The sequence below is a fragment of the Chionomys nivalis genome, chromosome 8 (genome assembly GCF_950005125.1).
Source record: "Chionomys nivalis chromosome 8, mChiNiv1.1, whole genome shotgun sequence".
Classification (NCBI taxonomy): domain Eukaryota; kingdom Metazoa; phylum Chordata; class Mammalia; order Rodentia; family Cricetidae; genus Chionomys; species Chionomys nivalis.
The window spans coordinates 18,520,527-18,536,392 of record NC_080093.1 but is presented as its reverse complement, the minus strand read 5'-3'; the positions used below and the strand labels follow the sequence as shown (position 1 = coordinate 18,536,392).

Below are 15,866 nucleotides of genomic sequence, written 5' to 3'. Positions count from 1 at the left end.
TTCAGTGTTAGCTCCAAACACCTCTCCGTTTATTTCCCACAAACAGCAAACCCATGAGCCCAAGTCCGGAAAGTCATGAACACGAAGTGCAGGCAGTTGTGGTGGCTGGTTTATTCCTAGGAACACCTGTTCTACAGTACGGTTCAGGGAATAAATAGAGGCACACAGCTATGATTCCCACCACAGTCCGCTGTTGAGGGAGACTTGAGGATGGGAGCTGGGCTAGGGCTGAGACCTACGCTAACTGGAGACCGTGGGATAGTTTTGGCAGGAAGATCTGTCCCAGGCCCGAGAAACAAGACTCTTGCTTGAAGAGTCATGAGTGAAACAGAGGTGCCAATGCCAGTCAGTTCACACTAGGATGGATCCAGGACTTTGACACCCAAGGGGCTGTGAGTCTGACCCACTGATGCGCTGGGAAGGGACTCTCAGTGCAAGCCTTCCCTGGGATTCAGGTCATCCATAGGAGGCCTAAATAGGTCTGCCCCTTGCCCTGGATTGATAATGAATACAGGTCATAGCTATTCTTACACTAGTTTCTTATTTGGCTATTCTATGAGGGGATCCTGTCTGACATCTAAGGGAGAGAGAGGCACAGGTGGGGACTGGGCCATCTGCTGTAAGTCAGGTAGGGAAGACAGTTAACTATAAAGTTGAGGGAGGGGAAAGCCACGCTCTTACATTGAAGGAGAATAGAAGACACAGAGACCAGCCTGGAGCCAGGCCTCCAGTGTGGTGCATGAGGGGTAACACACAGGAAAGCTCTGTTCTGGGCTTCACAGAGCTGCTGTGGTCTAAGTCACCCGTCTTTTTCCTGATTTCTCCATGGTGGCACACAGGGCTGGCCCTAAGTCGGAGCCAGGATCATCTGCTGTAAGGGTAGGTGGAATGAAGAGATTCTGTGTGGTCTGACAGCACACAGAAGGCCACAGCACTGGGTACCAAGGTGCTAGAAACGGAGTAACAGCAAGGGAGAGAGGTGCCCCGTTCTTGAGCACAGGTCAGGGAAGGGCAGAACTGCTACAGGGTCTCGGGGCCCAAATCCTTCGCGCTTTCCTGCGACTGGACTCCGATTGGCAGGCGACAGAGCACCTCACGGGCGGTGGCATCACAGCCACCACAGTCAATCCCATCTCATAGCGGGTTCATTTGTTCGCCTCGCCGCCGCCGCCACACGTGCACAAGGGATGTTCCCAGCTGTGCCCAAAGCTCCATCAGGCCGTGAGGTTCCTGGCTGACTTGGAGGCGCTCTGCGCCCGCTGAACCACGGCAGAGCACTTCTCACGCCGCAGCAGCGTGTTGTTCTCGAACAGACCTTCGTTGCGGGGTATTCCGTGGGAGCCATCAGGGAAAGTCAGCAAGCCTTTGAGGACAGAGAGAACGAGACGGCATTAACGTTTCTGGTCAGCTCCATGTGTAGAGGCTGAAGGAAAGGGAATGACACGCGGGCTCGACAGGTTGCTGGGTTAAGGAGGGGTGCTACCATCCATGTCACACCAAAATCACCATCCTACTGAGGTGACACTTACCAAAACCATCTACTCTGCCATTTTTAAATTCCCCCTCAAAGGTCATGTTGTCATAGCGAATGAAAACTCCGACGCCATTAAACTTGCCCTGGGCAAACTCCCCCTCATACCTGCAGAGACACCAAGACGGTAGTTAGCCTTTAGTGGGTGGGTTAGCCGTTCGGGGTAACCTAGGCAAGCAGTTGTGGGTGGGTGTGAGTCAAGGCGCAGAGCAAAGCTCACTCCTCCCATCCCAGAGCTCTGCCTGTGCCACTTGCACCATTCCCCAGCAGCAGAGAGGGCTCAGAAGGCATAGACAGAGAGACTTAGCTCCAGGAAGAGAATCTAAGTGAACAGAGGTAAAGCAGAAAGTCACTCACCTCTCTGCCGTTTCCAATTTCACATCTATTTAATGTATTTGTTTTGTTTAGAGATGAAGTGTTGCTACGTAGCCCAGGTTGGCTTCAAATTCAAGATACTCTTGCCTCTGCCTCTCTAGTGCTAGGATTATAGACATATGCCACCATGCCTGAGTTTTTCATCTATTTTAAAATAATAAGGGCTGGCAAGATGGCTTAGTAGGCAAATTAAACCTGTCTCCAAGCCCGATGACCTGAGTTAAATCCTGGGGACCCACATGGTGAAGGGGAAAACAGACTCCTCTGACCTTCACATGTGGTATGGTGCACCTTCTACAAATAAGTAAAAATTAAATAAAAAATCAAAGTCATCAATAAGAGAACTGCCCACCCCTTGCCTGTGCAAGCTCAGGGTTGAACAGACAATCTCCAGTGCCCCACATTTTTATCACAGCCTGAGAAAGGAATGACCTAATACTTACCTTGAGCCATCTGAGAAGGTCAGTACCCCAAAGCCATTAAAGAGCCCATTCTCAAAGTGACCCAGGTAGGTGCCACCATCTGCAAACATCAGTTGACCAAAACCATGTCTCCGGCCTGAGCAAAGAGAAGGACAGGGACCAGGTTGGAATGGGGCAGCTTCAGGGTCCCTTCTCACTGGCTTAGCAGCCTATACCTTCCATAGCCTTACTCACAAAAAACTGCCCTTCGCCTCTGTGAGTGTGGAAAGCCTGGTCTACTTGGGCACAGGCCTGGCTTCAGTATGAACTGCTCTTGGCCTCTATGGGTGTGAAAAGCCCATCTCCTTGGGCAGTTTATTGGCTTGCTAGAACCGAACCTGTAAGCTTTAAAGTGTCCAGGCTGAGTTTCCAAACTGAACCATTAAACTGCTTCTGGTATAGTTTCTAGCATAGTTCACAGTTCCAAAGAATTTTGCTATCCCTAAGAATAGATTGCTTCCAAGTGTAAAAAGCTGCCCGAGGAAACTCAAAACAAGGAGTGCCACTTGCTCTTGAGAGTCTTCTCTCATTTCCAGATCTTCCCTAACTTCTGAAGACTCATGGCAAAGAAGTCACTGCAGTGAATCCTAAACTCTAATTTGCACCCAAACGAATTCATTTGCTCTCCCCACATCATAAGACAAGAGACTGTGTTAAACACACATAAGACAAGAGACTGTGTTAAACACACATAAGACGACAGACTGTGTTAAACACACATAAGACAAGAGACTGTGTTAAAGCACTATCGATCCAGAGTGGGAAGACGGAACTCATTTCCCATTCCTTCATTAGGGCCTGAAATAAAGGGCAGGTACGATGTGGAGCTGTGTCCTGCAGCGAGGAATGAAGATCCGTGAAGAAGGCTGCCCTGAGACCCTGCTCACCCTCCTTCCACTCGCCACGGTATTCCTCCCCACTGGAGTACGTAAAGGAACCTTTCGTCAGCGTCATGGCGGTTGCTGACGGGAGGAAAGGGGACACCTGCAAGAAACAGGGAAGCCAGTGTCACCCAGGGCAGAGGGCCTGAGGCTGAGCTCTGGTAAGGGCGTCCTACCGCAGGTGTACTTAGCGAAACGCCCTCCTTGACACCCACCACCACCTCACCCCGCTTCTCTAAGTTTTCAGCCAGCTCCTGCTTCCTGTGACCTGGGATGGAAATAGAAGCTCAATCTGCAAATATTTCCTTGATGTCTACCATGAGCTTGGATGTATAGAACAGAGTCTCGCCGGGCGGTGGTGGGGCACGCCTTTAATCCCAGCACTTGGGAGGCAGAGGCAGGCGGATCTCCGTGAGTTCGAGACCAGCCTGGTCTACAAGAGCTAGTTCCAGGACAGGCTCCAAAACCACAGAGAAACCCTGTCTTGAAAAACCAAAAAAATAAAAAAATAAAAATAAAACAGAGTCTCTCCCCTCAGTGAAGTTATAACATGGTTGGTGAAACACCAAACTATCCCAGAGACAATGTAATTCCGTCAACTCAGACGGCACATATCAGCAAGTACAGGGGTGAGCAGCCCTCACCAGAACCATGGCTGTAATCCCAGCGCTTGGGAAGCAAAGGCAGGGGATCATGTGTTCAAAGCCATCCTTAGCTTCATGAAACATCTCAAAATAAATAAATAGGTGTAGTAGTAGGAGGCCGTTTGTTCATTTCCCGGCCACCCAGACTCCTGAAATAACCACACAGAAACTATATTAATTAAATCACAGCTTGGCCTTTTAGCTCTAACTTCTTATTGGCTAGCTTTTACATCTTAATTTAACCCATTTCCATTCTTTTATATTTTACCACGAGGCTTGTGGCCTGCTGGCAAGGTTACAGTGCATCTGTCTCCAACAGCTCCATGGCTTCTTCTCCCCGACTCGCCTCCTTTCTTCCAGCATTCAGTTTAGTTTCCCCAGCCTAGCTCTACTCTACCCTATCACAGGCCTAAGACAGTTTCTTTATTAACCAGTGGTATTTACAGCATACAGAGGAGAATCCTACATCAAATAGGAAAAAGGATAAAACAAAAATAAGCAGTAAAGAGAGAAAAGAGCAACAGACAGAGAGGTAACAAGGAGCTGGTCTGACTGGAAACGACAGCTTATTTAGGGAGCAATAGATACACTGATACCTTAGGTTTGTTTTGTTTGTTTGTTCCTCAATATAGGGTTTCTCTGTGTAGCCCTGACTGTCCTGGAACGCTCTCTGTAGACCAGGATGGCCTTAAAGTCAGAGAGATCCACCTGCCTCTGTCTCCTGAGTGCTGGAATTAAAGGTGAGCACCACCACTGCCTAGTTATCTTGTGTTTTTAAAGAACCTCAAAGATGTAACACAAACTCCTTTATAATACAGATGAAGAAACAAAAGCACAGAATGGTTAAAAAGTTTTGGTGCTGGGGAGATGGCCCAGTAGCTAAGAGCACTTTTGCTCTTGCAGAGGACCCAGGTTTCATTCCCAGCCTCGTGTGCTATTTTACAACCATCCAAATTTCATTTCCAGGGTATTCAAAACCACCTTCTGACTTCCGTAGGTACCAGGCAAGCACATGGTGCATATACGTACCCGCAGACAAATATTTAGACACACACACAAAAAAATCTAAAAGACATTTAATAAAAATGTTGCTGCTGGCTAAGTAGGAACAAGCACATGGTCCTCCATGATGACGCTGACTTCCTTCTGTATGCTGAGCTTTAGGTCAGACCAGTTCATGGCGCTCCCTGGAAACTATAGCAGCTAAGTTACGGAAAGAAAGAGTCTGGCAGCGGGGGTGGGGGTGGACTTGTGAAACAAGGATGACTGTGACCAGAGGAGGGGTTGGGACAGCAGAGTCCAGTCAGAGGAGCCTGCAGGAAGGGATGAATGTCCTCCTACCAAGAGACAGACTTGCTGTGTGCATTACTTGGTTAATGGAGTGTTACGAAAGATAATAATACAGACCTATAAATGCAGAGGCTTGAGAAGCCCCAGCCTTGCCCTTGTGCTGTAAGAAGACCTGCTCTGCTTCCAGCGCAGTCTGGATGAGGGCAGGCCATGTGAAGCCATTGTCCTGGCTGACCACAGAAATGTGAACGCAGCAGGACCAAGAGGGCTGCCCTAGGAGCCTGGTCCCATGGCAATGACTCACAGTTTCACTGGGCAAAGAATTAATAGCTGTTTCAGGTCACCGTGTTTTCGAAGTGTGTGTTATCACCCAGTAAAAACTGACATATTCATATGAATGGGTGATGGCTGGCGGGCATGTATATGATGAGAGCAGAAAGCATACTAGGGTGAATATATCATAGAAAAGAAGCCACACCAATAGTGCTCGGGAACCCCCACTTTTAGTAAGTACATTGTGAGTTCGCACCTGAAAGCCTGTGGAATCTGACTGCACCACAGGGAGACACTGAACACTGCTACTGCACGGTCTCCATGGGAACAGTCAATGTGCAGTCTCGCTCGCAGGCGCCTGCCTGATGCGAGCAGGGCAAATGCGTTTCTTCTTCGGAACACAGGGACTGGATCTAGTGCACAGAACTGGAGAGGACCCTTAAATGCTTGTGGGCCTGGTGCCAGTGACCAGTGTCCTTTCAAGTCACACAGAAACCGAAACTCTTATCTTCCGTCCAGTATCAGAGCAGGCTTGGGTAGAGGTCAGAGCAGCGTCTCAGCAAATACAACATTAATGAGAGGAAGAGAAGTGTTCCATAAGAATGTCAAGAGAAAACTCTTTATAGGAGAGCTAAGGTATTCTGATAGCTGTAGGTCATCAGTAGCTCTTTCTAAAACTAAATGAGTGAATGGCAGTCACAGTCAAAGGATGGCACAGCTGTGCAGTGTCCCGTCTTCCATCCCAGCTTTCTGGGGGAGCAGCCTAGCCAGGGCAACATATGGGAACTTGTCGCAAACAAAACAAAACCTTCAAATTGCAACATAACTCTTCAAAACACACCCACCTGAATCTGAAGAGCTCTCTCTCTCTGTGTGTGTGTGTGTGTGTATGCGAGAAAGGGAAAAGAGGGAGAGAGAGAGTGTGTATTTGGTATTCTGAGACAGGGTCTTTTAATGAAGTCTTAGATAGCCCAGAACTTGCTATGTAGACCAGGCTGGCTTTGCATTCAGAGAGATCCTCCTGCCTCTGCCTCCTGAATACTGGGTATATGACAGTTACTACCAAACTTGGCTGAAGAACTAACTGTATCTTTGACTAGATTTTATAACTGTACTGTAATGATAAAATCTGTCACTAGACCTAGAAGATCTTAAGATAAGGGCATTGTCGTTAGTGTTTAGCGGTAGATAACCAATCCCTCATCACTTGAGCTTTGGTGAATTACTGCAGAGAGGTTTAAGGATGGGTACACAGGGCTCCAGAGAGACAATACTTACTTTTCCTAAAAGATACATGGAACTTCCAGAGTGGTGGTATCTCACCTTGTTCCACAGGGATCCAGAAAGGGTAAAAAAATATTTGAGGATTTGTTGGATAGTATTTATTTTCCAGGTCTGTTTTTGTTGTTGTTGTTGTTTTGTTTTTTTTGTTTTTCAAGACAGGGTTTCTCTGTAGCTTTGGAGCCTGTCCTGGAACTAGCTCTTGTAGACCAGTCTTGCCTTGAACTCACAGAGACTGCCTGCCTCTGCCTCCCAAGTGCTGGGATTAAAGGCGTGGGCCGCCACCACCACCCGGCTCAGTTGCGTTACTTTTGTTTATGCTGCATTTGATTACATGTGAAGCTGTGATTCTTTGCCTGTCTAAAACACCTGATGGTCCTAATAAAGAGCCAAACGGTCAATAGCAAGGCAGTAACAAGGATAGGTGGGACTAGCAGGCAGAGAGTATAAATAAAAGGAGAAATTTGAGAGCAAGAGAACGAGAAGAAAACAAGGAGAGGAAGACATCAGGGGCCAGCCACCCAGCTACCCAGCAAACCATGGAGAAGGAAGTCCAGAAATAGAGAAAAAAGATAGTCTGGATAATATAAGAAAAGCTGGTCGGAAACAAACCAGCTAAGGCCAGATATTCATAACTAAGAATATGCCTATGTGTGTGATTTATTTAGGAGCTGGGTGGTGCCCCCCCTAAAAAAAAAGAGTCCAAAGAGCTTTTTCACACAACAAGGATTATCTACGGACAAAGTACTAGCCATGATCTTAAGTTGCAAATCTCTCTCTCTCTTTTTTTGTTATGCTGTTAGCTCTTGGGCCAATATCTTAAATATTTTAAGGAAGGTGATAAAATTTGAGATTTTATTTTTAAAAGATTCTATCTATCTATCTATCTATCTATCTATCTATCTATCTATCTATCTATCTATCTATCTAGAGTGCTCTATCTGTATATTTGCCTGCAGGCCAGAAGAGACCTTGGATCCCATTATAGATGGTTGTGAGCCACCATGTGGTTGGTGGAAATTGAACTCCAGACCTCTGGAAGAGCAGCCAGTGCTCTTAACTGCTAAGCCATCTGTCTAGCTCCTGAAAATTTATTTTTATTGCCAAATGTGGTAAAGCGCTTTTTAAAAGGGCTTTAAATTTATGTATATGTGTATGAACCAGCATGAGTGTACGTATACTACATGCACACAGGAGCCCATGGAGGCCAAAAGAGGGGTTTATGTCCCTTGGAACTGGAGTTACAGACTGCATTTTCATTTTCTAAAGACGTTTTCAGCGTCTCCCTAAATTTGACCTGGCTTGGACTGCTCTAAATACAGCATCATGGACGTGATGTTCATCATAAATGTTCATTCCGCTCATTGCTGGATGTGTATCTTGAACCCTGAGCCACCACCTAAGAACACCTGACTGGGGACAGTGAGATGGCTCAGCAGATCAAGGTGCCTGCCCCCAAGATGACATCCTGAGTTTGATCCCTGAACCCACATGGAAGGAGAGAACTGAATCAAGCAAGTCGTCCTCTGACTTCCACAAGCATACCATGGCCTGTACACAGAAACAAATAAGAAAATACATAATAAAAATGTTATTTTAAAAAAAATGCTATCTGGAGGTTCCCAAGCAATGAGGAAGCCAAGCCAGTTATAGGTCATGTGCTGGTCATGAGCTGCTGCTCTGGTTGGCATTCTCATTTTTCAATCATCTTAGCTCAGGCAGGCACCAGGCATCAGTGAAGCAGATGTCAAATGATTCCAGCTCCCAGACACTGAATCCCATCTCATCTGAGAAACTACGGAATAAAGAGAAGCCATCTCCATGATGTCAGTCAGGCCCAGATCCCTGGCCCACAGGATCTGGGAGTAGCACGGGGTAGTTCTAAGCTGCCAAGTGTGGGGTTAATTTGTTGTTGAGTGATAGCAAACTGCACACCATCTGCCAGATGCCTCTGCCCATTCTGTGCTGTTTTTCAAAAGTATATTTGATCCATTTCCATAAGTTCAGAAGTTTGTCCAAACCATGTCCAGTCTCAAGAAGCACATCAGAAGTGCTAATTAAAAGGAACATGAATAGAATTCACGGGTCTCAGGCTACAGCTGAATACATTTGGCTAGAAACAGCTACATGTCTCCAAATAGTTGTTACTGTCACTCCTTGGGACAGTGTTTGAATTTTAACTTGGGAGTTTTGTATCTATCCATGATAATTAAAAGTAAGCTGGACAGCCACAAAACCAAGAAGGAATGTCACCAGTAACCATGATTATCCATAGTTATTGAGACAAATCTAGTTTAATAAAGTGTATTCAGTACTCAATGAAGATGGAAAAGCCCTACACTTTAATAAGGGACACAGGTCAGTGTTTACACTACTTGTCATATCTTGTGGAAGGGAATAGATGCCCTAAGTGTAGATATGCACAGGGAATCCACTCACAAACCAAGACGGTTCACATTCCTATACACACTTACCCTTTCTGCACTCATGACAGACGAGCTGCAAAAGAGCAGGCCAAACATAACCTAAAATTACTAATTTGTCTCTGGAATCCACTATCGTATTACTTTGCAAAAAAAGAGCATAGCCTTTGCTCTATTATTTTTTTTTCTTCCACAGACATTTCCAGACAGAACTCTAAGACAGTGATGAGAAGCTGCTTTCATTTCTTTTGTCAAAGTGCTTTAAATATGTGTCTATGTGTGAACCTGCATGACCGTATGCATACTATGTAATGCAAGGGCCCACAGAGGCCAAAAGAGGGCTTTATAACCCCTGGAACTGCAGTTACAGGTGGCTGTGAGCCACCATGAGGGTGCTGGGGACTGAATCCTGGCTCTCTTGTAAGAGCTGTAAACACTCATCCCTGCTGAGTCATCTCTCCAGCCTCCTATTCCTTTCTCTCTCTCTCTCTTTTAAAAAAACCAAGCTTACTAAAGAACATTTATGTATTCACAGTAACTTTTGTCTAAATTAAGAAGTTTTGTTTGCTTGTTTGTTTTTTGAAAGAGGGTCTCTCTATGTAGTCAAGGCTGACCCAGAACTCATTCTGTAGACCAGGCTGGCCTTGAACTCAAGAGATAGCCACCAGCCTCTGCCTCCTAAGTGCTGGCAGGCTCCACCAGGTCCAGCTTAAATTAAGAACTTTTTTTTTTTTCGAGACAGAGTTTCACTGTAGTTTTAGAGCCTGTCATAGAACTAGCTCTTGTAGACCAGGCTGGCCTCTAACTCACAGAGATCTACCTGCCTTTGCCTCCCAAGTGCTGGGATTAAAGGCGTGCACCACCACCGCCCGGCTAAGTTTTAAAACAGCTGGGCAGTGGTGGCACATGCCTCTAGTCCCAGCACTCAGAGAGACAGAGGCAGGTGAATCTGAGTTTTAAGGCCAGCCTGGTCTACAGAGCTCGTGTCAGGCAGGACAGGCTCCAAAGCTAGACAGAGAAACCCTGTCTAAAAAAAAGTTTTAAAACTAATAGCAATTCTTTATATTATTATTATTTAACTTTATTTTATGTGCATTGGTGTGAAGGTATCAGATCCCCTGGAACTGGAGTTATAGATAGTTGGGAGCTGCCATGTGGGTGCTGGGATTTGAACCTGGGTCTTTTGGAAGAACAGCCAGTGCTCTTAACTGCTGAGCCATTTCTCCAGCCCCCAGCAATTCTTTTAGTTATTATAAAGAAAGCAACCATGGGTTTTTAGAGCCTTAAGAAGAAAGGAAGCTGTGATAAACAAAGATTAGGAAATTAGGAATACTGATTTAAATGAAAAAGAAATAATTAGGTTTTTAAATTTATAATTCTAATTTCCCTTCAATCTGGGAAGTAAGCAACGGCATTGTTAATGTAAACAGGTCTTAGGCAGAAAGAATGTGGAATAGTTAGAGTCAAGAAGGTGAGAAGAGTACACTGGTACCAAAAAGGTTTTTTAAAAGATGATGGGGAGTGATGGGCTCTCGGGACTAATAGTGTCAGAACACTATTCCGTATCAAGGGAAAGGAGGATGCCTAGGCGGGGCTCTAATACAGCAAAGTTACTGTTTGGTTCCAAAGCAGTTCGTGGATGCTGGATTGCAGAGAAAACATCCAGCAAGTATCTAAAACAACCCATTCCCCAGGCCTCTGTATGTGGGTCGTTTTCCTACCTGTGGCACAGACGCGCCCCAGATGAAACAAAGCCCTAGACCTTCACCAGGCAACCCAGTCTCCCGCTGCATTTTCGTTTTTTTATTTTTTATTTATTTTTTATTTATTTTTTTTTTTTCCCATTTCAGTCCGGTTCCATACTTTTTGGGGTCGGTTCCCACCCCACAGGCTCTTCAGCTCTCACAGGTCTGGGGCATTCCCTCCAGAAACAGCCCGGCACACCCCTCTCCATAACCAATGCCTTGTGTTCTCTGGGGCTAGGATCTCGGGATCGAAACCCCAAACCCAGGTTTGGGACCCCACGCGCAGCCACCTTCTGGTCAGTACAGCCCGGACAGAGGCGCGCTTCCCAGCCCGGGTCACATGCTTAAAGCCTCAGTCCCCACTTTGTGGCCCACGCTCCCGCGTCCTCCTCTCACCCGCCCCGCTAGCCAACCTGAGCTTGGCCTCTTGGGGACGCCGTCACAATCCGATGCGACGCGGGGCTCCAGCGGTCAGGATCTTTGCTCCTCTCGGCTGGCCACTGACACCTTCCCCTCTGCCACCACCACTCGCCTCAGTCCCACTGGACGCCGCCATCCCTGACGGCCGCACTGGGCACAATTCCCGCTGTTCATTGGCTGTTACCTAGGCAACCGCGAGCAACGCCATTCCCCATTGGTTCAGTCTTCTTCCGTGCCATCTTTGTGAGGGGCCGAGTGTTTTGGGAGCCTGGGCCAAAAATCTGAAAGAGGGGTGGGGCTGAGCCTTCCGTCCCGTCATGATAAGACCAAGAGAAAAGGAGGACCCAAGTTTCATTTCTCCAGAGACTTCCAGGCAGAAGCTTTAATCCCAAATAAGGTCGAACGTGTGTCCAAAGTGGCCACCAGCTCAAGAGGTTCTGATCTTTATATTCATAAACAGCTCCACCGCTAAGTATAAAGAGAAAACCTACATCCAGCTTTAGAAGCTCAGCTTTATATTGGCAGGGCGCTGCACTTCCGCATGTACAAGAACTTACGTCCCATATCCTTTGTATTTAAATATATTGCCATTATTGGAGCAAGTCTTCCCAGATACTGTTCCCAAATATCCGTGAAGTCATGTTTGTTTACGGAGCTGTGTGCGTGCAGCATGGTATCAAGTTCTGCCGAGAAGACAAAGCAAATTGCTTCAGATTGCTTTTTGGATTGGGATTTCTTCATCCACAGGTTAGAAAAATGATAATGATGACAATAATAATGCCAGGACTCGTATGAGAACACAATGAAAAAGGGGCGGTTGTTGGAAGATAATTCTCTGTGGTTTTGGAGCCTGTCCTGGAACTAGCTCTTGTAGACCAGGCTGGTCTCGAACTCACAGAGATCCGCCTGCCTCTGCCTCCCGAGTGCTGGGATTAAAGGCGTGCGCCACCACTGCCCGGCTAAAAGAGTCTGGACTGGGGAGATGGCTCAGTGGTTAAAAGCACTGGCTGCTCTTCCAGAGGTCCTGGATTCCCACCACCCACATGACAGCTCACAACTGTAACTCCAGTTTTAAGGGATCCTAAACCTTCATACAGACATACATGCAGACAAAATACCAATGCACATAAAAATAAAATAAATCATTAAAAAAGAATATTAAAAAAAAGATTTGGATTCTGTGTTCAAAAGATTTGAATTCTGCATTCAAATTCTATCTCTGCTACTAATAGTATATGTTTTTTAGTCACTTATTAAGTTCTCTAGCCTGTAAACTGAGGTTAGACCAGTAGATTCAATATGGCACTAACTCACTTGGTAATATAAGCTAACCTGTGCCTCAACTGTAGATTAAACTGCAATCATTGAGAAAAGGAGTGTAAGCGCCGGGTGGTGGTAGCGCACGCCTTTAATCCCAGCACTTGGGAGGCAGAGGCAGGCAGATCTCTGTGAGTTCGAGACCAGCCTGGTCTACAGAGCTAGTTCCAGGACAGGCTCCAAAACCACAGAGAAACCCTGTCTCGAAATGCCCCCCCCCAAAAAAAAAGAAAGAAAAGAAAAGGAGTGTAAGGAAAGGGAACTTACTAGAATTTATGTTTGAAAACATGAAGAAATTAGATAAAATCGTACATAGTATAAGGCCAAATCCTGGAAGGGCCTGTAATTTGCAGGAAGCTTACAACAATGTAGTTTCTTTGATGAGCAAGATGACTTGTTAGGTACAAGGCAAACCTTTGTCTCCTTAGGATGCAGCATCTAACATCATGGGAGTTATAATGGCAGTTAAATGAGTCTGTCCATGTAAAACATCTAAAGCAATACCCAGTACACACTTACCACTGGGTAGGTTTTAGCTCTCCACATGTATTAGGACAGGCTCTGACATGCTTACATAAAAGGGTAATCAAGATCTAACAGGGAGATAAGAAATAAAGCCTCAGAGGACTTCTACAGAGAAAACTCAGAATACCACAGAGAACTTTTCTTGCCCATAATTTTAAGTCCACAAGCTCAGTGAGATGGAGGATACCACACATCATATCCATGGTTCTGAGGACACAGGAAGCAGATGTCACTGCATTGACTGAAGGGCCAATGGAACTCTATGTAGATCTTTGCTCAGTCTTGTTCTTTGTTTTTGTTGTTGTTGTTGTGCTGGGGGTTGGACATGGGGTCTTCTGTATGGTAATCGAACAATCTACTACTGAGCTATTCTCTCAGGCCTAGAGGGATTCATTTGAAAAAAAAATAAGTTCAAGATATTCCCATACATACAACCAAACAATAGTTCTTTCAATTCAGTACTTCTGGTGAGTTGGAGCAATAATTTGACTCAAGAAAGTAGGATTATAGCCGGGCGGTGGTGGCGCACGCCTTTAATCCCAGCACTCGGGAGGCAGAGGCAGGCGGATCTCTGTGAGTTCGAGGCCAGCCTGGTCTACAAGAGCTAGTTCCAGGAAAGGAACCAAAAGCTACAGAGAAACCCTGTCTCGAAAATCAAAAAAAAAAAAAAAAAAAAAAGTAGGATTATGGGTGCAAGGTGAGATGGTTCAGCAGGTAGATACTTGCCACGAAGTCTGACAACCTGAGTTTGAAATCTGGAACTCACATAATAGAAGGTGAGAACTAGTTACTGTCCTCTGACCTCCACACATACACACACGTGACATATACAATACATACACACAAAATTAAATAAACAAAATATTACTGCATGATTATAAAATATTGGGGATTATGTGGTTGGTCATTTTCTGTCAAAACTCTTTGTTCTACCTGCTGGTGGCTCTGAGAAGAAAAACAAAAATAATGCTAACAATAATACCAGCAGCAATGAAAGGGGAACATCTGTGGAGGGCTATTTAGGTCCTGAGTACAACGTTAGACATGTCACTTACAGAGTCTTTTCTTAAATCAAGTGAGGTAAGGGCAATTATTCCCATTTTATAGATGAGGAGTTTTAAAAGTTACCTTCTTAAAAATTTCTAATAGTTTAGAGAACAGAGTTTAAGCTCAAATGTTCCTGATATCCAAGCCCATGTTTCTAAGTAGTAATTCTACACTTTAACTTTATTAAATTAATTATTGCCATTATTATCATGTGTGCATGTGTGTGCATGTGTGTGTGTCAGATCCCTGGAGCTGGGGTTAAAGGTGATGTGAGTGCTGGGAACTGAATTCCATTCCTCTTCAAGAGCGGCAAGTGCTCTTAACCTCTTAACTGTTGATCCATCCCTGCAACATCCATTCTCCACTCAATGTCTGGGTTTGGAGTGGATTTGATGTGGACTGTTGTGTGAGATGTTTTACTCTTTTGGCTTTTTGGAGGGCCCACTATCTAGCTCCCAAATAAATAACACACAGAGGCTTATTTTTAGTTAGGAGTGCGTGGCCTTAGCTTTGTTTGTTTCTAGCCAGCTTTTCTTTTCTTAAATTAACTGTCTACCTTTTCCCTCTGGGCTTTTATCTTTCTTAGTTATGTGTATCTTACTTTCCTTCTTATTCCGTGGCTTGCTGGCTGGGTGGCTGGCCCCTAGCATCCTCCTCTCCTGTTCTCTTGCTGTTCCTTTGCTCCTCTTTTTCCTCGCGTCTCCTTCCATTTATACTCTCTGCCTGCTAGCCCCACCTTCCCTCGCTCCTGCCTCACTATCGGTCATTCAGTTCTTTATTAGACCATCAAGTGTTTTAGACAGGCAAAGAATCACAGCTTCACAGGGTTAAACAAGTGCAGCATAAAGAAAAGTAACACACCTTAAAATAATTTTCTACAACAGAGGTGTTTGATGTGGAGTTTGCTCCACCACACACCCCTGCCCTCCTCCCAAGCTCTTTCCTCCCAAGGCTCTTGGTATCTATCCTTCATATGCCCTCTGCTGCTCCCCCACCCCCTTCAGCCAAGCAGGCTGTCCTAATTAAGCTTTAGCCGTCTTCCTCTTTCTTTTGACAATGCCTTATGTGTACAGTGTTTCTTTCCTTTCTTTCTTCTCCCGTCAGTGATCCAGTTTCTTCCTTTAGGAGCTGGCTGTTAGTACAGGCTCTGGATACAGTTTTCGCTCACTCACCAGCCTATTTTCAAGTCTATAAACTATTTATCTGAGGCTGTCTCCCGACGGTGTTTATTAGAGTGAGGACAGAGGAATTACTTTCTTCTTCCTTTTACTAATGAAAACGAGCACCAACTGTGTCGAGACATGTGAATAAAGTCATGAGTTTTTTAGTTTCAAGGAACCAAAGCTTTCCTCAATGATCAGATAAAGCATTGAATCATTGGCTCAGACACTTTGTAAATTGCAAGAGGGCTGGGATTTTTAAGTTATGAGATAGCATGGGGTGAGTGGGGCACCTTCATTGTAGTCTTCTCAATTCTTTGTGCTTACTGACACAAAAATGGCATTTTGCAATTTCACAGCCAGTTCATCGTTGGCACTCAATTAACAAGTGACTAAGAAAGGAGCTATTAGGAAAGCGTCCGGACAACCTGGCTGCCAATTGGAAGTTGGGGCGGGGCTAAGGGCAGAAGGCGTGCCTGACCCGAGTTTGTCT

General features: G+C 45.5%; 1 protein-coding gene across 2 annotated transcripts; it reads right to left on the bottom strand.

Annotated features, from left to right (window-relative positions):
* Nucleotides 1–11,466, bottom strand: Morn4 (MORN repeat containing 4). 2 transcript variants are annotated; one of them, XM_057779725.1, is made up of 5 exons: nt 11,318–11,466; nt 3,255–3,351; nt 2,350–2,464; nt 1,530–1,639; nt 1–1,363 (listed from the first exon to the last, which is right to left on the bottom strand). In XM_057779725.1, the coding sequence occupies exons 2-5, from the start codon at nt 3,319–3,321 to the stop codon at nt 1,215–1,217; spliced, it is 441 nt and encodes a 146-aa protein (XP_057635708.1). In that variant the 5' UTR covers nt 3,322–3,351; nt 11,318–11,466; the 3' UTR covers nt 1–1,214. The 2 variants fall into 2 exon arrangements, with proteins under 2 accessions (XP_057635708.1, XP_057635709.1); XM_057779726.1 differs by lacking the exons at nt 3,255–3,351; nt 11,318–11,466 and adding an exon at nt 3,141–3,174.
* Nucleotides 11,467–15,866: the final 4,400 nt, after the last annotated feature.